Genomic DNA, 13,822 nt, shown 5'->3' with positions numbered 1-13,822 from the left:
AGAACAGGTATGAGTATCTGTAACTTTCATTTTAGTTGGCCCAATATTAGTAGGTGCGATTTATTTTGAATTTAAATTCATTGTCTAAAAGAAATGCACTACGAAGTATCTGTGTTCTCGAGCTCACTGAGAGAGCTATCCACAACAATGTGTCTGTGGCATCAATTCTTTCTTCCTAAGCTTTAAGGATGTACTTAGATGAGGTTAAGTGAATAAATTAAGAAGTTAAAATTGATAATATAATCTGGTAGAGCATCAATTAAGGATAAAAATAAGCTAAACATATTGATAGGTCATGGAACTCCTTTTCAAGATATTTGAGATTTAAAATATGGCGGGAAAAGGCTGACTCGGACTTTTACCTTATATTTGCATTGGTATTATTAGGTCTCAAAACAAAAGAATAAAAATTAATAATCTTCTAAAATTTGGGTAAATGACCTTTCATCAGCTATTAAGTCTTATATGAAAAAATAAATGGGTGTTATGGGGCAAAATATTTTACATTGTATTGTATGGAAAAACACCAAGGAGTCCGAACATTTGACACAAATTCCAAAACATCACCTAAGTACACCCTTAAGTTTTATTTATTGCATATATATATATATATATATGCATATATATATATAGTGTCTAAAAATAGCAACAATCAACATTCAATCTATATAGGTGTGGATCAGTTTGTAAATAAACTGATGCAGTTACTAAATTGAATTATATAAGTGTCTAAGAATGTAACTTTAACACACTTATGAGTGTTATAAAATTAGGTGTTATATTTTATATATTATTCACGCAATATTTCGCTAAACAAATTAGCTTCATCGGGCGTGTGCATCTATCAAGGTGAAATCGGATGCATGACAAAAAATATCTTTGTAGCTTGAGCTACACAAAAGTTTGACATATTGATCAGTGTGTTAAAGTTACATTCTTAGACACTTATATGCATATATATATATATTTATATATATATATATCATATATACGAGTCTAAATTGAAAACTACGTTCAAACTATGATTGCGTTGGATAAAAACCGCAATTTTCATACGTGTGCATGTTAAACAAATTTCGTTGTAGAAGGGTCTAAAAACAGCACAAACAACATTTTCCAAAAGACCAAAAAAGTGAAAAAGTATATTTAAACAAAACGCATTTGACTAACAGGTCGAACATCTGATGTTCTTTAACCCTGCTGACTGCCATTGGCGATTGCCAAATAAAATTGATCACAAGATGTAACAAAATGGATCTTAAAATAAATTTAATACTAAACTGAAAAAACTTTTTAAACTTGTGGCCGCGATGTTATGCCACACACATACGGTGTCAATATATTTTAGTACACCAGATCCGGATTTTGACAATAAATGTCTCTTCAGTACTAATGATGTTAGGGATCGAAACGGTATTTGGAAGGCCATATAAAAAGTATCCTCATTTTTAGAAAAAATACCCTCATTTTTAGATAAACTCTTGAATTTAAAGAGTCAATATAGGATGAACGGATCATATAAACCGGAGGGAAAATATGATACAAAGCCCAAACAAAAAAATATAAACGAGTCTAAATTGAAAACTATGTTCAAACCTATGATTGCGTTGGATAAAAACCGCAATTTTTATACGTGTGCATGTTAAACAAATTTCGTTGTAGAAGGGTCTAAACACAGCACAAACAACATTTTTCAAAAGACAAAAAAAGTGAAAAAGTATATTTAAACAAAACGCATTTGAATAACAAGTCGAACATATGATGTTCTTTAACCCTGCTGACTGCCATTGGCGATTGCCCAATAAAATTGATCACAAGATGTAACAAAATGGATCTCAAAATAAATTAAATACTAAACAGAAAAAACTTTTTAAACTTGTGGCCGCGATGTTATGCCACAAACATACGGTGTCAACATATTTTAGTACACCAGATCCGGATTTCGACAATAAATATCTCTTCAGTGATGTTAGGGATCGAAACGGTATTTGGAAGGCCATATAAAGAGTATCCTCATTTTTAGAAAAAATACCCTCATTTTTAGATAAACTCTTGAATTTAAAAAGTCAATATAGGATGCACGGATCATATAAACCGGAGGGAAAATATAATACAAAGCCAAAACAAAAAAATATAAACGAGTCTTAATTGAAAACTACGTTCAAACCTATGATTGCGTTGGATAAAATTAAACAAAACGCATTTGACTAACAGGTCGAACATCTGATGTTCTTTAACCCTGCTGTTTGCCATTGGCGATGCCAAATAAAATTGATCACAAGATGTAATAAAATGGATCTTAAAATAAATTTAATACTGAACAGAAAAAACTTTTTAAACTTGTGGCCGCGATGTTATGCCACAAACATACGGTGTCAATATATTTTAGTACACCAGATCCGGATTTCGACAATAAATGTCTCTTCAATACTAGTGATGTTAGGGATCGAAACGGTATTTGGAAGGCCATATAAAGAGCATCCTCATTTTAAAAAAAAACAACCTCATTTTTAGATAAACTCTTGAATTTTAAGAGTCAATATAGGATGCACGGATCATATAAACCGGAGGGAAAATATAATACAAAGCCAAAATAAAAAAAATATAAACGAGTCTAAATTGAAAACTACGTTCAAACCTATGATTGCGTTGGATAAAATTAAACAAAACGCATTTGACTAACAGGTCGAACATCTGATGTTCTCTAACCCTGCTGACTGCCATTGGCGATTGCCAAATAAAATTGATCACAAGATGTAACAAAATGGATCTTAAAATGAATTTAATACTAAACAGAAAAAACTTTTTAAACTTGTGGCCGCGATGTTATGCCACAAACATACGGTGTCAATATATTTTAGTACACCAGATCCAGATTTCGACAATAAAAGTCTCTTCAGTACTAGTGATGTTAGGGATCGAAACGGTATTTTGAAGGCCATATAAAGAGTATACTCATTTTTAGAAAAAATACCGTCATTTTTAGATAAACTCTTGAATTTAAAGAGTCAATATAGGATGAACGGATCATATAAATCGGAGGGAAAATATGATACAAAGTCCAAACAAAAAAATATAAACGAGTCTGAATTGAAAACTACGTTCAAACCTATGATTGCGTTGGATAAAAACCGCAATTTTTATACGTGTGCATGTTAAACAAATTTCGTCGTAGAAGGGTCTAAAAACAGCACAAACAACATTTTCCAAAAGACCAAAAAAGTGAAAAAGTATATTTAAACAAAACGCATTTGACTAACAGGTCGAACATCTGATGTTCTTTAACCCTGCTGACTGCCATTGGCGATTGCAAAATAAAATTGATCACAAGATGTAACAAAATGGATCTTAAAATAAATTTAATACTAAACAGAAAAAACTTTTTAAACTTGTGGCCGCGATGTTATGCCACAAACATACGGTGTCAATATATTTTAGTACACCAGATCCGGATTTCGACAATAAATGTTTCTTCAGTACTAATGATGTTAGGGATCGAAACGGTATTTGGAAGGCCATATAAAGAGTATCGTCATTTTTTGAAAAAATACCCTCATTTTTAGATAAACTCTTGAATTTAAAGAGTCAATATAGGATGAACGGATCATATTAACCGGATGGAAAATATGATACAAAGCCCAAACAAAAATATATAGACGAGTCTAAATTGAAAACTACGTTCAAACCTATGATTGCGTTGGATAAAAACCGCAATTTTTATACGTGTGCATGTTAAACAAATTTCGTTGTAGAAGGGTCTAAAAACAGCACAAACAACATTTTCCAAAAGACCAAAAAAGTGAAAAAGTATATTTAAACAAAACGCATTTGTGCGTTTGTGCTGTTTTTAGACCCTTCTACAACGAAATTTGTTTGACATGCACACGTATAAAAATTGCGGTTTTTATCCAACGCAGTCATAGGTTTGAACGTAGTTTTCAATTTAGACTCGTTTATACATATATATATATATATATATAAACGCCTAAAAAGTGTACATAACAACACCAATAACACAAAAAGGGACTATAAATGTAATTATTTATAAATATTTCGGATAACAGATATCCTTCGTCAGTCAGATTCTGATGTTAAATGAATCATCTTTAAGTCTTCTTAGATTGTAAACTTTTACTAAATCTTGAAATTTATACAATAAAAAAGGCAAACCGAACATCAGTTAAGACGCTTGCATCATTGCAAAAATATGTTGAATATGAAATAGGTTATATGACTAATTACATCAGAGAGTTCAAATAAATGTTTTAAATAAAAATAATAATGTGCGATATGAACTAGCACAATTCTAAAGCTTTAACAGTGTCGATAATTATGATGTAACAAGAAAGATTGCGTCAATAAGAATTCCAAATAAACAGCATTGAACGGTCTTATTTCTAAATAAACAGCACTGAACGGTCTAAATTTCTAAATATTTCAGATTTAACAACTGTAGTGTAGTAACATTAGAGTCTGCGATGTTTAAAACAAACGGCCGTTTAAAAAAATAACAAATTTTGACTAAAGTAAAATAGTTGGACGTGGCTTGGTACTTATGCATCCCTCAAAAAATTAAGCAATTTAGATTGTTATATTCAACAGATATATTTTAGAAATGAGTAAGGATAGAAATAAAAACGGGGACTGTAATAATAAGTAATATAACCCAGATGTGAAGCACTGCATGGTGTCGAATTACATCTTTTCATTTATCCCATTTGGTGCCAAAGTTGTTAATTTTCTTATCCAAAATCTTTCCCGAGTAAGTCTATCCTCCCTAGACCAAGCAGAGTTGTGGTCAATGATAGTAATGGTCAGTCGATTGAGATCTGCCTTAGTGTGGCCAGGGGATCTCAAATGACGACTAAGAGGGAGGTCTGGCTTGCATTGGTAGTCGCTACGATGACCGTTCATTCGTTTGTGAAACGGCTGTTCTGACTCGCCAACATACTGTTTACCACATTTACACTGTAGGAGATACACAACATTTGTAGTCTTGCAATTAACATTGCAAAATATGGTGTATTCTGTACCAGTGGAGTGACTGTTAAAAGTCTGGGTATCCAGTATTTGTTTGCAAGTCAGACATCGTTTGTTTCCACAACCCTTGCAAGAGCCCACTGACGAAGAGCCTGCTTGAGAGCATAACTCAGCTCTCACCAGCAAGTCTTTAAGGCTTTTGGGCCTGCGGAAAGCCAGTACAGGTGGCTCGGGAAAGATCTTGGATAGTTTAGGATGTTTTTCGATATCTTTCCAACTTTCGCGGATAAGGTGAGACAAGTTGTCAAATTTTGGATGGTAATTCAACACAAAAGGCACCCTCCTGTTGACCTTTTTGACTTTATATTGTAAAAGTTCATCTCGGCTGATGTTGCTAGCACGAGAAAAACCTTTATCAATGTCTTTCCTTTTGTAGCCCCGATGTTTTAGGTGACCGCGAAGTTCTTGTAGTCGTTTTTTGGCAACATCGTTGGTGGAGCAAATCCTTTTTATTCGTATGGCCTGGCTGTAGGGAATGCTCTTGGTGCAATGTTTAGGGTGACAACTTGAAGGAGACAGATATTGATGTTTGTCTGTGGGCTTGCAATACAGATCTGTAAATATGTTTCCATCCCTCAATTGCGTTGTAGTGTCAAGAAATGTGATCTTAGAGTCAGAGATTTCATATGTGAATTTTATTGAGGGATGGGCATCGTTAGCATGTTGAATAAACAAATCTAGTTCTTGTTTAGTATTATCCCACTTCATGTCAATATCGTCAATAAATCGGAACCAAGAGAGGGGTTGATAAAGAAAAGAATTGAGAATTCTCTGTTCTAATTTCCCCATAAAAATATTGGCATAAGACGGGGCCATCTTTGTTCCCATTGCTGTTCCATTAACTTGGAGAAAGTGCTCACCATTGAATGTGAAGTTATTGCATTTTAATACCAAAGTAAGAAGCTGGATGAGACATTCAGTTGGTGGATGTAAGGTGTTACGAGAGTTCCAGACTTCCCTACAGGCTTCTATACCATCGTCATGGGGGATATTAGTATAGAGGGAGGTAACATCAAGCGAGACAAGGATCGTTTCAGGTGGGAGAGGGTTCAAAGATTCCATTTTTTAAAGATAATGTGTTGTGTCTTGAATATATGATGGTAAATTTTCTACGTGTGTTCGGAGATGAAAGTCAATAAATTCTGATATTTTTTCTGTAGGGTGGTCATTGGCGGAAACAATTGGTCTACCTGGATTATTGACTTTATGTATTTTGGGCAGTAGATAGAAACGCCCCGGCTTTGATTTTTCCGGTTTTAGATATTTAAATGTGGTTTCATCAATGTGTCCCTGTTCACACATGTTTTTCAGGTTTGTGGTGATCTCTGTGTTAAATTGAGGGGTGGGGTCAGAGTCTAATTTCTTATAGAATCTCTCATCAGAGAGTTGACGTTCCGCCTCTTGAATGTAGTCACATCTGTCCATGACGACAACAGCGCTACCTTTATCTGCTGGTTTAATTATAATGTCGTCTCTGTTTTTAAGTAACCGCACAGCTTCAAGAACTTCGCGGTCACCTAAAACATCGGAGCTACAAAAGGAAAGACATTGATAAAGGTTTTTCTCGTGCTAGCAACATCAGCCGAGATGAACTTTTACAATATAAAGTCAAAAAGGTCAACAGGAGGGTGCCTTTTGTGTTGAATTACCATCCAAAATTTGACAACTTGTCTCACCTTATCCGCGAAAGTTGGAAAGATATCGAAAAACATCCTAAACTATCCAAGATCTTTCCCGAGCCACCTGTACTGGCTTTCCGCAGGCCCAAAAGCCTTAAAGACTTGCTGGTGAGAGCTGAGTTATGCTCTCAAGCAGGCTCTTCGTCAGTGGGCTCTTGCAAGGGTTGTGGAAACAAACGATGTCTGACTTGCAAACAAATACTGGATACCCAGACTTTTAACAGTCACTCCACTGGTACAGAATACACCATATTTTGCAATGTTAATTGCAAGACTACAAATGTTGTGTATCTCCTACAGTGTAAATGTGGTAAACAGTATGTTGGCGAGTCAGAACAGCCGTTTCACAAACGAATGAACGGTCATCGTAGCGACTACCAATGCAAGCCAGACCTCCCTCTTAGTCGTCATTTGAGATCCCCTGGCCACACTAAGGCAGATCTCAATCGACTGACCATTACTATCATTGACCACAACTCTGCTTGGTCTAGGGAGGATAGACTTACTCGGGAAAGATTTTGGATAAGAAAATTAACAACTTTGGCACCAAATGGGATAAATGAAAAGATGTAATTCGACACCATGCAGTGCTTCACATCTGGGTTATATTACTTATTATTACAGTCCCCGTTTTTATTTCTATCCTTACTCATTTCTAAAATATATCTGTTGAATATAACAATCTAAATTGCTTAATTTTTTGAGGGATGCATAAGTACCAAGCCACGTCCAACTATTTTACTTTAGTCAAAATTTGTTATTTTTTTAAACGGCCGTTTGTTTTAAACATCGCAGACTCTAATGTTACTACACTACAGTTGTTAAATCTGAAATATTTAGAAATTTAGACCGTTCAGTGCTGTTTATTTAGAAATAAGACCGTTCAATGCTGTTTATTTGGAATTCTTATTGACGCAATCTTTCTTGTTACATCATAATTATCGACACTGTTAAAGCTTTAGAATTGTGCTAGTTCATATCGCACATTATTATTTTTATTTAAAACATTTATTTGAACTCTCTGATGTAATTAGTCATATAACCTATTTCATATTCAACATATTTTTGCAATGATGCAAGCGTCTTAACTGATGTTCGGTTTGCCTTTTTTATTGTATAAATTTCAAGATTTAGTAAAAGTTTACAATCTAAGAAGACTTAAAGATGATTCATTTAACATCAGAATCTGACTGACGAAGGATATCTGTTATCCGAAATATTTATAAATAATTACATTTATAGTCCCTTTTTGTGTAATTGGTGTTGTTATGTACACTTTTTAGGCGTTTATATAATTTATTGTATTGTGTACATGTATCGTTACTTGTAACGATCCAGCGCCCTCGTGGGAAAAATCGTTGACTATTATTCAGACGTTTTATATATATATATATATATACAACTCGTCTAAACATCAACCCAACAATGTTAGATCTGTAAATTTGCTTTCGCAAATTTTTGGTTCTTCCCTCGCCGGGATTCGAACCCATGCTACTGTGATATCGTGACACCAAATCGCCTGCACTGCAGCCGTCCCGCTAGACCACACGACCAGCTGGGCTCTCAAAAAAAGAGCTTTCGCTGGCCGTATGTTACCTTTCCACGTCAGTTTTAATCTAGCGGCGTACTACAGTACATGATATATAAGGCATGAAGATGTTATTGTTACAGATCAGCTAAATTATCTATAGTAAAGGATCCTACAAATTAATGTAATATACAGTCACAGAAAATAATTATATTTATAAGTAAGTCTGAGTCAGTGACAACTCTACAACAGATGTATCCATTGGATCACCATCAATGATGGTGATACATGGCTGTGTACATAATGTATATACAACTCGTCTAAACATCAACCCAACAATGTTAGATCTGTAAATTTGCTTTCGCAAATTTTTGGTTCTTCCCTCGCCGGGATTCGAACCCATGCTACTGTGATATCGTGACACCAAATCGCCTGCACTGCAGCCGTCCCGCTAGACCACACGACCAGCTGGGCTCTCAAAAAAAGAGCTTTCGCTGGCCGTATGTTACCTTTCCACGTCAGTTTTAATCTAGCGGCGTACTACAGTACATGATATATAAGGCATGAAGATGTTATTGTTACAGATCAGCTAAATTATCTATAGTAAAGGATCCTACAAATTAATGTAATATACAGTCACAGAAAATAATTATATTTATAAATATTTATATATATATGTCTCTCTCTTTCTTCACTTTTTGTGAGCTACATGTTAATTAACTATTTTGTCTCGCCTTTCTCTGCATCCAAAGCGCATGCATAATTTTCAAAATAAATGATGAGTAAAAAAGACCGACACAGTTACAATCTTTATAACGAAGTAGTTCATTTGATTGTCAAGTGGCCATGTAATACACAACAACATTTAATTAAAAACATTAATAAAGAAACCGAAAGGGAAGTAATTTCTTATGAATACACACAAATGTAACTAAATAAACACACACAATACGAAGCTTAATATACAAATGCCAGTATATAATAAATTAAATGGAACTAAATTCACATTTTTGGTTGGTATTAAATTGATGAAAGGAATCTTAGATTATATAATTTTACTACAGCAAAGCTTTTAATGAGTCTAAATGACAATAAACAGACGAATATAGCACACACTGCTCGATTCCTTTATTAATTTTACAAACTTTTTGAACGTTTCTAACGGATAGTTCTGTTGTTGTTATTTATATAGGAAAATATCAAGGTAATGCCTATCTCCGACACAATTGAATTTTAAATTTACTCACGTTATCTATACTTTTGCATAATATAGTAAATATATTGAAACGTTTTGACCGCGATTAGACAATATCATATCTACAGCAACAATGTACAAATTAGTATAAAGGTCTTATTTGAGTGATGTTGAAATAATGTTTACCTACCATTTAACGAAAGATACTTAGTACGTACGTTTGACCTGATTAGTGATCGTTAATTTTACTTCTGAATCTTTTGGGTGTTTATTAATTAAGGTTTTCAGGGGGAAAACGGCGTTATTACCTAATGTTTTGCCATTTTCAGGACCACTACTCTGCATGCTTTAACATTTTCCAAACTTGAATTTCCATGCGACATCTTAGTTTTGTTACGTACGATGAGAAGAAAAAACTGAATGGAATTATCTAAACATTGATTTGTCAAAAAAGTAACAGTAATATACAGCTGCTCAAAAATCATAAATCGATTGAGAGAAAATATAAATCCGGGTTACAAACTAAAACTTCAAGAGGAAAACAACGAAACAAAAGAAACACAGACGTGCAACAAAAACATCAATATGACAAACATAGAATCGATCTATAAAATTAGACCTACCATATACCTGACAACATTAAAGGAATACAATACAAATAAATGCAAGAACCATTAGGGCAGAAAAATACATAAAAAGATAATATAATAGTACATTTTGACATATTAACCACAGACTAACAACAAACGCCTACAATTAATTTCCGACAGTTCACAACATACACAAATAAAGCATAACAGAATTTAAATTGTGCGTCACACAAATATTTCAACGCCACAAAACATGCCGTCACTGCTAATTGTTTGAAAATCAATATAAACTTGAATAGAAAATTATACTCCTAAATATTTGTGCTCTGCTACCAATCTTCATCCCAATGCACTGTTAAATCCCACTGCCAATAAAATGGTACAAACCAGGAATGGGGTAATTGAAAATGTAATGGTAATTAAGTGTAATGAATTACAATTTTCCATGTTATTGAATGTAATGTGTAATTGAACATTTTTTAATTACATGTAAAGGTTATTTAATTAATTACATTGAAAAAAGCATGTAATACTCAATTTCTTTTGAATTACATTTCAAATTACATGTACTTTTATGGTGTTAAAGATAATGATTTGTGTCTAATAATATAAATTGTAAAACCATATTTATCTTTCAAATATTGATATCACATACTATTTTTAATATATGATTTTTTTAAGTTTTTATATTATTATTTTTTTTGGAATAGTCTTATAATTTAAAACAAATGTGAGGATCATATATCATGTATATTAGTGTTGTTCAGTTTTTAAGAAAGATTTTTTAACTAAATTTATTGATAAGTAATTCATCACCTTGTTAAACGAAAAAACAATAAAAATCTTTCTCAGACAGTTGATTCAGAATTTAAAATCACTGCACACAATCATTTTGTCAAATTTAGTATACACAAAAGGATTATAGAAATAAAAAGTAACAGCTGTAAAACCAAACAGCAATTAATCAGATTAAAATGTCCAGGGACAATGCCGCTATAACATGTATTTTATCTAATTAGCAAAATATTGCTTATATTTAGACATTATGTACATTGTTTGCACTAAAAAATATTTTCAATATTGTGACAAGCACACTTTTTAATATTTTTAAAGTAAAAAAAAATATTTTTAATTTATTTATAATTTCTTTATTTAATTATGTTTAATTTAAATGAATTCATTTCTGAGATGTCAAAATACACCTTGATGTTTTGGCAAGTCAATAGGAACAAATTATCTCTCCTTTATCTGATCTTCTGATCATGGAACTTCCATGTTCTGATCAAGCAATATTTGCCACATTAGTCACTGTCGGAAGACTATTTAGAATTGATGTCAAAGTGTTCAGACCAGAGCGATTCAGACTAAATGACAAAACATTAAAATAACTAATGATTATCAAATGCAATGCTTAAACTATGCTTACATGAATAATTTACACATGCATTATATATATATGTATAATATTGTTAAAAAATATCATGATGAAATGTAATGTGTAATTCAATTAATTGCTTTAGTAAAGTAATTGTAATTTAATTAATTACATTCCAATGTAATTGACCCCAAGTCTAGTACAAACAGTTTTTCCTAAACAGTTAGTTTCGGAAGCATTCAAAAATCGTGAATTAAAGAAAAAATACATCAAAATTAAATTAGGTTTAAAAAATCATTTATGGTGTACAATGATATCTTAGTGTATGCTGATTTCAGAAAAATATAATCTCTCTTGGATTTTGAAACTTGACATATCTGGCACACATTATCGATTTTTATACTAAAAATAGAAAACGATCTGATACGACCGACACGAATGATATAAAGACTAAAGGCAAATTATACAGAAGTACAAAAGACTTTCAAATAACCACTTTCCCTTAATCGAGACGCAAAATGTGATACAAAAAATATCACCTTCCCTATTTGAAATTACCAAAAACTTCTTAATCAAAACGATAATATTGAAACTTCATATTTTCATTTTTAGATGATTTCTGTAACAGGAATTATAATGGAACCAATTTATACCAGCATCCTACAGACTGCAACAGAATTGTCACTTGTGTGGAGAAAGTCACCTATGTTGGAGCTTGTTTACCTGGTTTATGTTTTGATCCTACTATAGTAGCTTGTAACTTTTGTTATAGAGTTGATAGCTGTCCATAATTTCTCTTTTCTGTGTTTTGTTGTTTTTCTTAATGTATGCATTAACTATATAAATATCATTTTGATTACTGTATAAGAAAAGACTGACTTCGGTAAGCTTCATGTTTTCGATCTAAACAAATTAATGTTTAAATCAAGAGAACTGTTTAATTGATTTCCATTGAAAATCGAAATTTGGGTTATTCGTGTCATTGTTACCCCAGGAAAAGATCGACAAGATGTATATTCTCAAAAAGAAGACAAAGAAGTTTTATTGCACTTTTGCTTTTAACAATTTACTCAATCTCCAGCTATATTTCAGTTATTATATTTAAGTTAGTTATATATATTAAGTACAGCTCTGTGTAAGAGCCAGGCAGAGTGTGATATATTTCAATTGTTTATGTAAAGAGTTATTGATATATTTTAGAACGAATTTTTGTCATTTTCACTTGTGTAAATGCAGTACTACCACTTAAATGTATAGTATTGATATTCTGTCGTTTCTGAAATAAACATTGTTTTGTCCATCTGATGAGTTAAGCCTTTATCAATTGATTTTTATACGCCCGTCAAAATTTTGACGGGACGGATAATGGTATACAAATGTCCGGTGTCCGTCCGTCCGTCTATCCGGCGTAAACATGTCGCACCATAACTTGAGAACGACTAATCCAAATTTCATGAAACCTAACATAGTTGCTTCTTATGATAGTCAAATGATCTGTATACTTTTTTGTGATAATAAGATTAAAACTTTTTGAGTTACGGCACTTTGTAACTAAAACAGGGGTGAGTTTTTTTCACATGTCGAACCCTATCTCAAAAACAATTCTTGATTATGGCTTAAAACTTTAAATACGTCTTAGTTATATTAATCTCAATATCTGTATACTTTTTGGTGATGATTCAAAATTTAATTTTTGAGTTATTGAGTATTTTGTAATAAAGGGGGAGGTTTTTTTTTACATGTCGCACCATATCTCAAAAACGATTTATGATTATTGCTTAAAACTTTACGTATGTCTTTGTTATATTAATCTTAAGATCTGTATACTTTTTGGTGATGATTCAAAATTTTATTTTTGAGTTATTGAGTATTTTGTAAAAAGGGGGGGGGGGTTACATGTGCCGTATCTCAAAAACAATTTATGATTATTGCTTAAAACTTTACACACTTCTTTGTTATATTAAACTAAAGATCTGTATACTTTTTGGTGATGATTTAAAACTTTATTTTTGAGTTATTGAGTATTTTGTTAAACAAGGGAGGGTTTTTTAAAATGTCGCGCCGTATCTCAAAAATAATTTTTGATTATTGTTAAAACTTTACACACTTCTTTGTTATATTAATCTAAAGATCTGTATACTTTTTGGTTTTGATTCAAAATTTTATTTTTATTAAGTGATATTTAGTTTTTTGAAAAAAAAAACAGGGTTTGGGGTTTCACATGTCCCGCCGTGTCTCAAAAACAATATATGATTATTGCTTAAAACTTTCTCAGAAACTATTTATGATTATTTTATAAAAATTCCACACAAGACGTCGGACGTAGCATGCGCTCATAGCACCGCTGTTTATTATAGTTCGTTCTTATGTTGTATTGTTATACCACTGTGCCAGGTTAGGGGAGGGTTGGGATCC

At 32.4% G+C, this 13,822-nt stretch overlaps 1 protein-coding gene across 2 annotated transcripts in view; it reads left to right on the top strand.

The window, feature by feature from the left end:
* Nucleotides 1-12,707, top strand: part of LOC134711469 (mucin-3B-like) — a 65,614-nt gene extending 52,907 nt beyond the window's left edge. For both annotated transcript variants that reach the window (XM_063572072.1, XM_063572071.1), the window contains one exon: nt 12,020-12,707. In XM_063572072.1, coding sequence (XP_063428142.1) covers nt 12,020-12,198 — 179 coding nt within the window. In that variant the 3' untranslated portion in view covers nt 12,199-12,707. The remainder of the gene's footprint in view (nt 1-12,019) is intronic.
* Nucleotides 12,708-13,822: the final 1,115 nt, after the last annotated feature.

This window comes from Mytilus trossulus, chromosome 3, assembly GCF_036588685.1.
Source record: "Mytilus trossulus isolate FHL-02 chromosome 3, PNRI_Mtr1.1.1.hap1, whole genome shotgun sequence".
NCBI classification, from domain to species: Eukaryota; Metazoa; Mollusca; class Bivalvia; order Mytilida; family Mytilidae; genus Mytilus; species Mytilus trossulus.
The sequence above is the reverse complement of the archived record's forward strand: the minus strand, read 5'-3'. Positions and strand labels throughout refer to the sequence as shown.